At 62.6% G+C, this 12698-nt stretch overlaps 1 protein-coding gene across 9 annotated transcripts in view; it reads left to right on the forward strand.

Annotated features, from left to right (window-relative positions):
• The window catches only part of RBFOX3 (RNA binding fox-1 homolog 3), a 190934-nt gene that overhangs the window by 153835 nt on the left and 24401 nt on the right, over nt 1–12698 (forward strand). For 4 of the 9 annotated variants that reach the window (XM_064467467.1, XM_064467462.1, XM_064467463.1 and 1 more), the window contains one exon: nt 11379–11861. The exons of 2 other annotated variants lie outside the window; for them this stretch is intronic. In XM_064467467.1, coding sequence (XP_064323537.1) covers nt 11760–11861 — 102 coding nt within the window. In that variant the 5' untranslated portion in view covers nt 11379–11759. Of the gene's footprint in view, nt 1–2241; nt 2583–11378; nt 11862–12698 lie in introns of all 9 variants that reach the window. 3 more of the 9 variants (XM_064467466.1, XM_064467461.1, XM_064467465.1) reach the window with 3 other exon arrangements.

Below are 12698 nucleotides of genomic sequence, written 5' to 3' on the forward strand. Positions count from 1 at the left end.
TTAACAGGCTGGGCTGCGAGCTCACACCTGGAGGAAAATGTGCCAGTCAGCAGCGGTGCTGTGGGCTGTGCAGCCAGGACACCGAGTGCTGGGACTGCTGCAGCGCAGTGGTTTGCTTCCATGTGGGAGCAAGAGCCCAAGCTTTGGCTGGCTCCATGCTGGGCCATTCAGGAAACCCGACAACCCTGGTACAGCACAGGCAGGGCAGGCAGGGCACGGGTGATCATCGGGGCTGGGCAACAGGGCAAGCAAGGAGCTCCCTGTGGGCCTGGGGCTCACCCCCACCTCTGGCATTCATGTCTGTACTGATGTGTCTGCAACTCACTTCCCGGGCCGAAGCAAGGGCTTTGCTCCCTCCCGGTGTCTGTCTGCACGTAGGAGACAGGTGACACTCGGGTGACTCCCTGGGGCTGCAGGTGCCCAGAGCATGCCAGGCTGTGGCCGTGTGGTTGTGTCTGGAGAGATGTGCCCTGCAGTGGAGGGGAGGCAGCAGCAGGGTCGGTGTCCTGCGTCCAAGGAGCCCCGGAGCCTGGTTTGGATGGGAGGGTCAGGACATGGCTGCAGGGTGATGGGGTGCTGTTTGCAAAGGTGCCTCAGGGCAAGGGGTGTGCATGGATGCGGGGCTGGGGATGCTGAAGCTGGCGGAGGTGACACAGCACTGGGAAGAGAGCTGGGCCGGGGAGCCAAGCTGGGGAAGCGCTCCAGCTGCCAGCCTTTCCCCTGGCTCCGGGATGGTGTTGCCCCCCTGCCCAGTGAACCCCGGGTTTTGGCTTGCGTGGTGATGGAGGGGTTTCAATCTGCTGCATTGGGCCCCTCTGTCCCAGGTCTCTGTGCAGCTGGCGCACAACAAGAGCATATCCCACACAGCAGCATGGGGGTCTGGCAGGCTGGGGATCCCTGGGCCGTGGCTGGGGCTTTGTTTGCAGGGTACAGAGAAAGAGGAGAGGGTTTTGATCACCAAGATACAAGAAGGAGTGGGAAGCCCCTCAACCTGGCTGCCTGCAGTGGTGGCTCCTCTGCTTTATCACCCTCTCCTGGTGCTGAATTATTGAGAGTGTTGCTTTCTTTTATTGCTGTGCTGGAGGAGAAATGCCTCAGCCCAGCTCTGCTTTGAATATGATTATGGGGCTGGAGATGTCAGAGCCAGCTGGGCCCCAGAGACCGATCTGCCACCCCTCTCGCTCCTGTGCCTTCGCTTATTCTTATTTATTCCCTTGCTCCCACATGTGGTTCAGCGCGCACAGTCCCCTCTCTCCTCCGCTGAGCGGTGCCCCAGGAGGATGGGAGATTTAGTGCCTGACAAGCAGCGCTGCCCTGCTGCCGAGCCGCCATGCCCGCGGCACGCGCCGGAGGCGGCTGGAAGCTCGCTCCCCACGGGGAAGGTGTACCTCGCCCCGGGAGCCCCACTGCCCCGTGGGTGGAGGAGCCACACTGCTGCTGGGCCGCAGGCAGGGCCAAAGCAGGGCTTGTCCCTGTGGCCCACCCTGTGCCAGCTCTCCCCCCGCCTCCTGTGCGGGATCTTGGCCAGCCCTGCGGCTCTCCCCTGTAGATGAGATCTCTGTCCTGGGGATCTGCTGGGGTGTGATGCTGGGACTTGAGGGACGGTCACTGCGCCAGCGTCAGCGGGGACTTCTGGGTGCCCTTCTCGTGCAGACTGTGGCAGCCACATCCTGGGCTGCAGGGTCCATCCCCATCGCCCCTGCACATGGGGACAGAGGGCTGCTGGCTCTGCCCCTCCGTGGGTCACAGACCAACCGCATCGTGCAAAGCAGGTCACACTGGGGCCCCCAAAACAGCCTGTCCTGGCAGGGCCTGCCGGACCCTGGCTGAGCATCCCTGCCCACTGGGAGCAGAGATGAGGAGCGGGTGGCCATGCAAACCACTGCCTGCTGAGGGGGCGCCGGGAGCCAGCTGGCACCTCGCAGGTTAACTGCAAAAGCGGCCGATTCCCTTATTGACAGGGTAGCTTGAAAAATGCTGAGGCAGGACATCGGCTCCTCCGAGTGTCAACGCGGGAGCCCACGCTGCGCCGCAAGCGCACACGCTGCCGTTGCCGGCCGCCCCCAACGCCCAGCCTGGCCACCGGGCCCTGGACCCCTGCCCGGGCGCTCCAGCTGGGGAGCGGGTTGGCTTCCCCTCACACGCTCGCCCTTCCCTTTGCTTCCCTTTGCTCTTAAAGACGCCAGAGAGGATTTCATTTTTATCCCTCCCTCTCCCATTTTTTTCCCTCGGGTGAATAAGCCCCTGCCCCACCGTGTGCCTGGGGCTGTCCCAGCATCCATCCTCCGGCCCCAGCTCTCCAGCCCGCCCAGCAGCAGCATGTTGGATGCCGGCAGCCGGCTCTGAAGCGTGTAGCGGCCCGCGGCGAGCAGCCGTGCTGCGCCGGGGAGGGCGAGCACGCAGGGCACCTGGCCACGCCGGCCCTTGGCGCTGGAGCTGGACAGCAAGCACCCAAGGGGAGAGAGCCCACCGAGGAGGAGCAGTGCCCAGCGCAGCCGGCATCAGGGAGCAGCCCACCGCCCTCCCGCTGATCCCGCAGAGCTCCTCAGCACCCTGCTCTCGGCACGATGATGTATTTTTGGGTAGGTACCACTACCAAGGGGGGGGATTCCCCCCCGCCGGGGTTTTGCTTAAGATCGGGGTCATTTCCTGCTGTTGTTGCTTCCCAGATGAGCTGCTGGCCAGGACAGCTTTCCTCCCAGCTGACAGGGGATGGGCAGGGATGCTGAAGGCAGGCTGGCAGTGGCAGAGGTGGGCAGGGCTCCCTGCCTGGGCATTGCAGCCTCATCCCTGCCTGAGGGCAACCCCAGCCCACCGTCCTGCCTCCCCTCTACTCCCTTCGAGCTCTCCTTAGTGCTGGCCACAGGCAGCAGCACCCTTGCCTGCCCAGGGTGGCCAGAGGCTACAGAGGGACACCCTCCCACCCCTGTCCCCTCTCGGCTGCGCAGGGTCAGCAAGTAGCCAGCTCCAGCACGTCTCTGCTGCTGGGAAGTAGAGTGGTAGGCTCCAGAGCCTGCCCCAGGGGCTGTGCTGGGAGGCACGTGGGTCTGCGGTGGCAGCAGGGCATTCAGGTAATGGGTCTGCAGGGAGCAGCAGCCAGCCTCTCTCACCTGGGGGTCTGTCCCCGGCTGGTGCCCACCCAGAATCTGGAGGCCGCTCGTGGGGTAGCCCCCGCACTTGTATCCCAAGCTTGAAGTTGGTGGCCGAGGCTGCTGTGATCCCTGTGGGTCCCTCTGCGGCTGCAGCACTGCAGTCCCTGTTTGGGTGGTTTGGAGTCCATGGGGCTGCACGGTTCAGTGTGGTTAGTCCCCACTGAGCCCAGAGCCGGGGGACACAGGCAGGTGGGAGGGCTGGGCTCTGCGAGGGCTCGGGCTCTCCATGTACAAGCGGAGCTGTTGAACCGTCCAGGGAGGTGGCTGGTGGTGGACCAGCTGAGACACACCACCCCCCCAGCCATCCCAACGGCTTTGACCAAGGATAGGGAGGAGGGGGACGTGATGGGGTCTGTCCAGGCACCTAGCAGTGGCTGGGGACAAGATGCTGAATGCAGATGCAACCTCGTCTCCTGGTGCAGCTGGGACAGTGAGCAGAGGGGAAAGGGACAGAAGCCAGCAGTGTCTTGTGGGGCTGCACCTCCCCAAAGGTGCAGGAGCTGGGCTAAGTGTCAGGCTCTGCGCCATTCTGAGGGGCTCCCTGTGGCGTTCCAGCCCACAAACTGGGGCTTAAGCCAGTGGCACCAGCTCCTTCCACCCCCCCCCTCCTGCTCCCACTCCCCTGGAGCTGGCTGAGCTGGCAGGGGGCCGCAGCAGCGCTTGGGGGATTACATGCTCTAGGGAGCTGCACTCCCCTGGATTTCAGAGCAAGGAGCTGAGCGGACAGAGCCGGTGAAGAGGGATATGGGGAAAGGAGCTTACGGGGTGGAGGAGGATAACGCGAATTCATTGTTTCTCAGGGAAGCGGCTTTCAGGCGTAAGGTGCTTTGTCATGAGAGATCTCTGTGCAGCTGCCGATCCCTGCTGGTCAGGAGCCCATTGGGGCTAGCAGAGCCTTCTCCTGCATTAATTCTGCCCAGGGACTTAATGAGCCACTGTGGCTGTGAAAGCAAACTGCTCTGGAGTTTCCGCTTGCGGCTCCATAGGTGCCGCATGGCTTCGCAGAGCTCCAGCTGGTGCAGGGCATGGGGCAGCGGTGCTGAGGTGCCTATCCCAGTGGGAGCTCCTAGCACAGCTCCCCAGAATGTATTTGCTGCCTGGAGCAGTGGGCAACGCAGTGGTGCTCGAGGGTCTCCCTTCCCCGTCCCTTGCAGTGCATGTAGGCAGCCAGCCCGGGACAGCCGCGTCTCGGCATCGCGTGGGGCACAGCAGCATCCCTAGCCCTGCTGGGAGAGAGGCCAGGCAAGGTCTTTGCTCCTGGCAGAGTGGCTGAGCATCATTTCTTGGCATCGCAGGCGTCTCTCCGTCGCGAGAAAGCGGCGGGGTTTGGTTTCCCTGCGTGGTGGGAGCGTGGCCGCCGTCAGGAGCGCTGCGGGGAGCGCTGCGGTGGCGGGCAGCAGCGGGTGGCTCAGTAATCGACACCGCAACAGGCTGAGATGCCAAAGCAAAATGTCTTCAAATTAGCAGTAATTGCAGGCGAAATAAAGAGCATGTGGGGCGAGTGGAAGGAGGGTTCTATAAATATTATGATTTTTAAAGTTTGCCCTGGAGTCCTAGAGCCTGTTTAAGCGCTAATATCCTGTCTGTGCATTTAAAAAGCCTTATAATGAGGATTGAGTGTCTGTTTCCAGAGCACCTCCTGCCTGACGCTTCCCCTTTGCCCACATCACCTGTCTGCCCCTCCTGGCTGGTGGCATCCCAGCCTGGGCTGCCCATGTCCAGCACCAACAGTGCCACACACACCCTGCTCTCGCCACTGCTCAGGGGCATGCTAACACCTCCGGGCGGCCTCAACTGTCCCATCCTGCCCCTTGCACTGGTACCCCACGGGCTGTTGCCAAAGCCCCCCTGCTGCAACCTGCAAGCCCAGCGTGCAGCGTTGCACCAGCTTGGAGGGGGTTGCGTTTACTTGGGAAACCCTCGTCAGGCAGCAGGGCTGATCTCAGGAAAGGGGAGGTTCTGGGAATGCAGTGTTTCAGGTCCCTGGGTCTGCAGTTGCTCATTCCTCACATTGTCCTCCCTCATTCCTGCGTCACCCTCCACCCCACGCCGGGCCCTGCGGTGGCGGTGGCTCTGGCCGCACCAGTGCGGGGCACTCTGCTGAGTGCGGTGCGGCCATTTTACCTGCTGCGGCCCTGCTGGCGCTGCCCACCCACCCCACGAGCTTGAGGTGCTCGGCAGCATCTGTTCCGCCACAGTTCTGCTGCCTGCACGTTAATTCTCATTAAATCTAGGGAGCCTAATTGCCATTTCATGTAAATATTTTGTCAAGTGAAAGGGCTCTAGGAAGGGCTGTGCTGACTGAAGGCGAGAAGCCAGGCTCTCTTGCTGCTGCAGTGACAAGCTCCTGCTTGTCCTGCCCAACCACAGGTGTAAACTGCGTCCCTGCAGTAGCTGCCACATGTCCCGCAGTGAGCCCAGAGCTCGGACGTGGCTGGCTGCTGGCAGGTGCCTGTGCACCGTTTGCTCGTGCCGGATTATGGGGGGACACCAGCTTCCCTGCTCATGCATCTTGTGATACGGCTGCAACCCAGACACTGTTTTGTGGAGAGCACCAAGGGTCCTGACTCTTCTTGTGTTGGTTGAAGGGCAGAGGAGGGATGGCACGAGGGCCAGCAGGACGTCCCCCATGCTGGCCCCGCTGCTCTCCTGCTCTGCACAGCACTGGCAGCTCTGGCCGGACTTGAAGCATCTCCAGGCCCCAGTCCCATCCCCCGCCCCGCAGCAGGCGAGGAAAGTTTCAGCGAGGTGGTGTTTTTCTCTAGAACCCATTAAATTTTCATGTGCTTCCTCTGCATTTCTGCTCCCCTCCCGGCTGCTACAGCTGCTGTCCCAGATACTTGCCGTGTGTTGGTCATGGTCCCCTCCTCACCTGGTGAGGTCATACCCGGTTGCTGGTGACATCACTGCCCTAGTCTGGGATCTGTGACCTCATGGCCGCTGTGGCAAGCAGGGAGGCAGAGACAGGATCTGGGTCAGCAGCAGCAAGGGTGCTGGGAAGGCACAGAGGGGAGGTTTTCTGTAGTCTTCAGCTTCTTTGGAAGTTCAGACTGGGGGGGCTCCAGCGACCCCCCGAGCTATCAGAGGGATAGCTCTGATAGAGATAGAGAAGATAGAGATAGAGAAGGAGGAGGCTCAGCCAGGTGTCCCCAAGGAGCCGGGGCATCCTCCCCACATCCCACCCGCACTCCCTGAGGGTCCCTGTGCCCTGGCAGAGCTGGTCCGTAACAGACATAGTGGGTTTCAGTATGCCTGCGGTTAGATTAAACCACATCTGTCTTTTAGAGATGGAGCAAGAAACGAAGAATCTATAGGTGGCTGCATGGCTGTCTGCAGAGATGGGGGAGCGTGAGGGGATTCAGGGCAGCACGTGGCGCTGGGATGGTGTGAGCTGAGCTGGCTGGGCTGGGAGCTGTGGTGCAGCTGGGGCTGGCAACGCCGGCGGCAGGAGGATGCGCTTTGGTTTGTGCTGTTGCCGGTGCTGGGTGCTCTGTGCCAGCAGGTCCTGTGGTCAGGGGACCCCTGCCTGGGAGCATGTGCAGCCCCAAAGGCCCTCAACTCCTCCCACACTTCTTGGTGCCCATCACACTCTGGGAGAGGCATCCCTGTCCCAATCCAGTCCCAGTAAATCCTGATGCTGCTCCTGCACAGAGGGTCTGGGAAAACCCCAGGGGTAGCTCGGGCAGAGGGAGCAGTAGCACAGCAATGGCATGGAGGTGCTGGGTTAGTGGGCAGGGACCCCTCTGCGGTGGGGCAGAGCCCACTGGCACATGGTGCTCTCGCCTGTCACCTCTGTGGGTCTCTTCTCGCTGTCCTGGTCTGCGCCAAGTGTTGGGTTACTCTCTGCAGCCGAGCCAACAGGGCACACGGGACCTTCCCCTCGCTTCACAGCAGCTCAGATCCGTCAGCGCCTTCATCTAATCGCTTTATGTCTGACTAACTACTAATGAGCTTTTAATTAATGAATGCCATGGCTTGGGGGCATTCTAGAGTGGGTGGGAGGAAAGGACTAGACGGGTGCCCCACTCCCTGGGTGCTGCAGGGCCACTGGTGCTGCACTTGCAGGCTGACCCCGTGGAGGCTGGGAGCGCCTGATCTTGCCGGTCCTCGCAGTGGCAGCTGTGCCTCGGCCTGACCCTCAGCCCCTCTTGGCAGCCCTCCTGAGTGGCAGCATCCAGGCTCGCGCCCCAGCTTTGCACTGCAGGAGCATGCTGAGGGGAGCCACAGGGGTCCCGTTAAACACCGGACACTTGCTGCCCACCCACGGTTGTGCGTTGCGTCCCTTTGGTGCATCCCTGGCAGGTCCGTGGGCCACCGTGTCATCCCTCTCTGCTGGGAGAGGGTGCGGATGGTGTCCTGGTGAGGACTGCAGCACTGGGGTCTGGGATTTCCCATTGTATGCGGCGCAGGGGTGTGCTGTGGGGCTGGACGTGGCGTTTGGGGCAGGCCTTAGGGGGCAGCAGGTCTGACGTGTGCTCAGGGGCTTGGTGCAACGTGTATGAGGGCCCCTCGGCACCTGGATGTGTGGGACGTGCTGCAGCCACACTGCACCGCCGGTCTGCCCAGCACCGCGTGCTCAGGCAGGCTCCGGGGCAGAGCCCTGGCCTGGGCTCCAGGCAGAGCTTGGAGCCCTCGTTTCTGTCAGATGCAGTTTCCAAACGGCGGAGGCGAGTGTGCCTTGGAGGGGAGCTGACTGCCTGGAGGTTCTGGCATCTCCCTGGGAGCAGGAGCCAGCAGCGCTGCACTGGCCGCCGCGGGCACCTCCCGGCGGGTCTCTGCCGCCGGGCCAGCTCCCGACCGTGCGTGGCCAGTAGATCCCGGCTGCCTGGGAGCACGTTCCCTCGGTGGTTTGGGGGGCGCACGCCCATCAGCTCTCCCAGCACAGGCTCTGCCCCTCAGCTCTGGCACTTTGCTGGGCTCTGGACCAGCGGACAAGGCCACTCCTGTCCTGGTGCTGTGTTGTTCTCCCTCTTCCAGAAAACAAAACCAAGGAGCCCTCCAGGGTTCATTTAAAATAAATAAAAAATGAAAATAGTGCTGATTTGAAGGAAAGCCAGCCCCATCCTGTGCATGGGAGCGCATCGCCAACCCATCCCCGAAGGGCAGAGAGAAAGATGTGCTTAGAACTGCAGCCCTGTGCAACTTCTGGCTTTGATCGTATATCTTACATGTGCCCTTTGCTTTCCCTCGTCTGATATTTATTAGGTTTAATTTTACTGGGACGCGGCTGTAAGTGAGACAGATGGAACGGGGTCTGTGCGCCTGGTGAACACATCTTAATTAAACAGATAAATAAACTTTCATTCCAGGAGACTTCAGTTTTGGAGGGGCTCCTCTGGGGCTGCAGCTCCACGGGGCTGGGAAGCCCTGGCTGGGGCTCCTCAGTGCCATCGGTTGGGGCTGCAGCATGGCGTCACCACCAGGGTGGCTGGGAGCAGCAGGGCGAGAGAAATCAGCTGTTGGTGGCCAGGGACGTGTTCCCCACCCTGGAGCCAGCCGGTGAGTTGGCACAGCCCAGCTGAGCCCGTGTTCCACAGGGGCTCGCTGCTGCCGTGGGGGCATCTCTGCAGCCAGCCAGATGTTGGTGATGGCTGGAGGAGGGAGAGAGGAGTCTCGAACGCTCCTCAGCTACCAGAGCTGTGCCCAGTTCCCCCACTGCCAAGGTATTTATCCTGGGGAAACATGGCCAGTTCCTGCCGCTGATGGCGGTGCAGAGGGTCTGCACCAGCGGAGTCGGTGCCAGGGTATCTGCCCAGCACGTCGCTCCTTGCACTCTCCCTGCAGGAGACCAGCATCTCTCCTTGCCCCGCGATGGGAGCCAGCCCGGACCTCCCCATGACGCAGGCTGCTGGCTCGGGGCAGTGCCAGGACTTGTGGCGCTGCCACCAGCCAGGAGCACCTTTGAGTCACCCTGCCCGGAGCCAGGCTCCGGCGCGGGGGAGGATGGGCAGATTACCTCATCCTGGAGCTGGCTCCTGGCTCACGTGGTTTGCTTGGTTGGGCACCGCAAGCCCAGAGCACTGGGACATGCCCTTCCCTTTTCACCTCTGCCTGAGAGCAGTGCAGGAGCTGTGGTGGAGCCCGGATCATCCCAGGGCCTTTGGAGTTGCACGTCACCTTGCTCAGGTCGTCCCTCACCCCACACCAGCGTGGTGTGCTGTGCTTGGGTGCATGTGGGTGCCTGGTGGGATCCCTCTCCCCACAGGTGCCTGAGGGGCTCTGGGAGGACGTGCTTGTCCCCCAGCCCTTGCAAAGCTGCCCCATGTCCTGCTCTCAGAGCACGTGGGAGGGCGCAGCACCAGGGCCACAGGAGTCCCTGGGAGCGTGGGGTCTGAGCATAGAGGTGTGCAGGATGGGATGCTGCATCAGGTTCCTCATGGTCATTTGGGAGCTGGAGGGCAAGCAGTTGTGGTGGGACATGGGCGCTCGCTGCAGCCTGCGCTCCTCATGGGCAGTGGCAGCCGGAGGATGCTGTTGGTAGCAGATGTTGCTGCCAAACTCCTTTCGGCTCTTAGTACCATGGAGAGGTGGTGATGAGAAACCCTCTCCCTGGCCTGTCATCCCCTCCCCAGTTTGGCACCTTGCGGTCCCTTTGGTGCATGGTCACCCCAGCAGCAGGACCCCGTGAGGGGGCTGGCACCCCCTTAGCCCCGGCTTCTACTTCTTCAGATGGCTTTTCCCAAAGCTATTTGTTTCCACCAGGTTTGCCCAGTGGCTCCGGGCCTGCCGTGCCACACGCCGCTGCTGTCGAATATCTGCAGCAGAAATGGGAACCGCTGCGAGTGTACCAGGACACTGCAGCATGTCGCTATGTCTGGGGATACTGTGGAAAATCCCAGCCTCCAAACAGGGCTGTTCGTGTGCTGGAGGCTCCGGCGGAGACGGAGCATCAGCAGCTGCTGGCACAGACCTGCCTTTGTGCATCACATTTGGCCAAGATGGAAACTGAACTGAGCCCAGGTTTCATTTCCCACATACCCAAGCACGACGCCATCCCGGCAGCTTTGTCGCTGGCCACGGCTCTGAAGTCGGGCGCGATGCAGCTCCGGCGGCGTGGGGAACTGGGGGCAGGGACCCCCGAGCCAGTGTTGAGCTCTGCGACACCCAAGGGTGCCGGGGATGCCATGGTGTTGAGACGGGAGGAGGTGTGAGGTGGGACAGGGGACCCAAATGAGCACATGTGTGTGCCCCGGCTGTCCCTCGCGGGCACCGAGGGATGTAGGCTATTGCCATGGCAGCTGTGACAGAGGTGTGCGTGGTGGTGATGCGTCAGGGCTGCTGGCAGCACCAGCAGGCCAGTCTGAAATGCCAAAAAGCCTCTCAAGCTGTGCCAGGGCCAGCACCCTGCCCATTGCTGGCGAGAGGTGCTCAGAGCAAGGGGTCCCCATGGCTCCAGGGAGCATAGGGAAGCCAGCACCAGCAGGCAGGGCTCTTCTGCGTCACCCCGGGCTGCCAGACTCCCCCCAGCCCTCCTTGCCAGCGGGGGCTGGCAGGCAGGCGGGGGGGGCTCACAGGCTGCCGGGAGCAGGCCCTGCCTGGGGCTCACACACCTTTGCGCTTGGCGGGGCCAAGCCACCGGTGCCCAGGGAGCACGGGCAGCGCCGAGGCTGCGGCCGCAGCTCCTCTCGCAGGGGAGGCCGGCGGGCTGCCAGCCCTGCCCGCCGTGGCGCAAGCCCGTGGCAGCAGAGTGCGTGGCTGCTGTGGCCGTGCGTGCTGCGGGGCTGCAGGCGTGAGCAGGTATGTGCCTCTCCGGGGAGGCGGAGCTGGGTCTGCTGCATGGCTCCCTGCCCGTCCCTGCCAGCGCGGCTGTCCCTGTCTGCGTGTGTGTCTCCCGAGGAGAGCGTGGTGCGTGTGCACGTGTCCGGCTGTGTGTGCGTGGGGGAGTCCCGCAGCTGCCCGGCGTGGCGGCGAGGCTCTGCCATAGCGGGGGCTGCACGGCTGGAAGTGCCGGCTGCTCAGCACGGCTTCCCGGGGTGCCCGTGTTGCATCACCAAAACTCCCGGTAAGACCCTTCTTCCCTTGGGAGCCGGCGCCAGGAAGGGAGATGGTTCTGCCTGCTCAGCCCCATCCTGCCCACCTGCTTCCCTGGCGCGGCAGCGCGTGGCTGGGGGCTGCGACGGGGCTGCCCGGGCGGCGGGGAAGCCATCTGCGAGCGGCGGCGGCGGAGGGGTTAAGTGCGGGATCAGCTGTTCTCATGTCATTACGGATTCTCTTCATTTTATACAGAGCTCTGTTTGATGTCTGAATGCACAGGGGACTCCCCCTCCTCCTCCAACTCCCACCCCTTTTATTTCGCTCCCTCGCCCTCTCTCCCTTCCTCCTCCCCTTCCTTTCTCTCTCCCCGCTCCCGCTCTGGCTCACACACACCCTTTGCAGACCGTGCGCTCAGTGCCAGTGTCTAATGGCACCGAAGTGAACAGGCGAGCGCTGCTCCCGGGGCGCGCGGCGCAGCCGGCCTGCCGCAGATGAATCCCTCCTAACTAGCGCCGAGGGGTCGGGAGGGACGGCCGAGGAGGGGAGAGCCCGAGGGGCGAGCCGGGAAGACGAGGATAGCGGTGTGCGGAAGAGGACAGACCCGCGAGCAGCTTCACGGCTACCTGTCGACACATGCTGTGCTCCATGGCTAACTCGGGCTGCCTCCTTGTCTCCAACTCAGGCATGCTTCCTCACTCTCTCCCCTGTCCTCCAGCCTTCCTCTACCTCCAACAGGTAAGTCACCCTCTCCGGGGGATTTTTTTGCTTTCTGGTTCACACGTGTTTCTGGCTGGTTCCCTCTCGGCAGAGGGTCAGAGCTTAACTGCTTCCTTCCTGGCCACGGGGCCTCTCCAGCACCAGCCCCGTGGCACCGGCGAGTTGCGTTGCAGTGGTGGCTCGTGCTCCTTGGCCACGATTCCTTTGGGGTTTCTGTAGTTTCTCTGCTGAGGCGGCTGGGAGCGCGACTGGGGCTGGAGAGTGGGCTGAGACGCGGGCAGTGCGGCAGGCAGAGCCGCCAGCGCGGGTCCAGTGCTTTCCCTGCCTCAGCGCTGCTGCTGCTCGGCAGAGGCGAGGAGCGATGATGGATGCTCAGATAAAGGAATGAGGCTCCTGTGTGGCCTGAGCAGCCTCCAGGGAGAAGGGAAGGTGATGAGCTTGTGCATGCACACGTGTGTGCATGTATGTGCGTGTGTGCGTGTGCCATCACGTCGTGCGTGTCTGCAGCCGGGCCACGGGGTTGAGCGTGCATGGGTTCGTCTTGCTGTAGATGGGAAGGTGCTGCAGAGGGACCTGGGGGGGCCAGTGGGTCCAGGCAAGCCTCAGGATCGGGCAGCCTGGCCAGAGGGTACCTGGGCCATCAGTTTGGTCCTTAAATCATGCCCAGTGCAAGCTGTCCCACAGGGCTGCCCTCAGGTCCCGCGCTGGACCCAGCACGCCGGGTTTCCGGGCTTGTTGTCCCAGGGGAAGCACAGCTCAGGAGAGGCAGCGTTTTCTTCAAAAGCCTCTTCGCTGCGTCGGAAATCCTGTCTCCCAGCCAGGCAAACTGCTCCATTTGTGCTTTCAGGAGTTTAA

This window comes from Phalacrocorax carbo, chromosome 16 (assembly GCF_963921805.1).
Source record: "Phalacrocorax carbo chromosome 16, bPhaCar2.1, whole genome shotgun sequence".
NCBI lineage: Eukaryota > Metazoa > Chordata > Aves > Suliformes > Phalacrocoracidae > Phalacrocorax > Phalacrocorax carbo.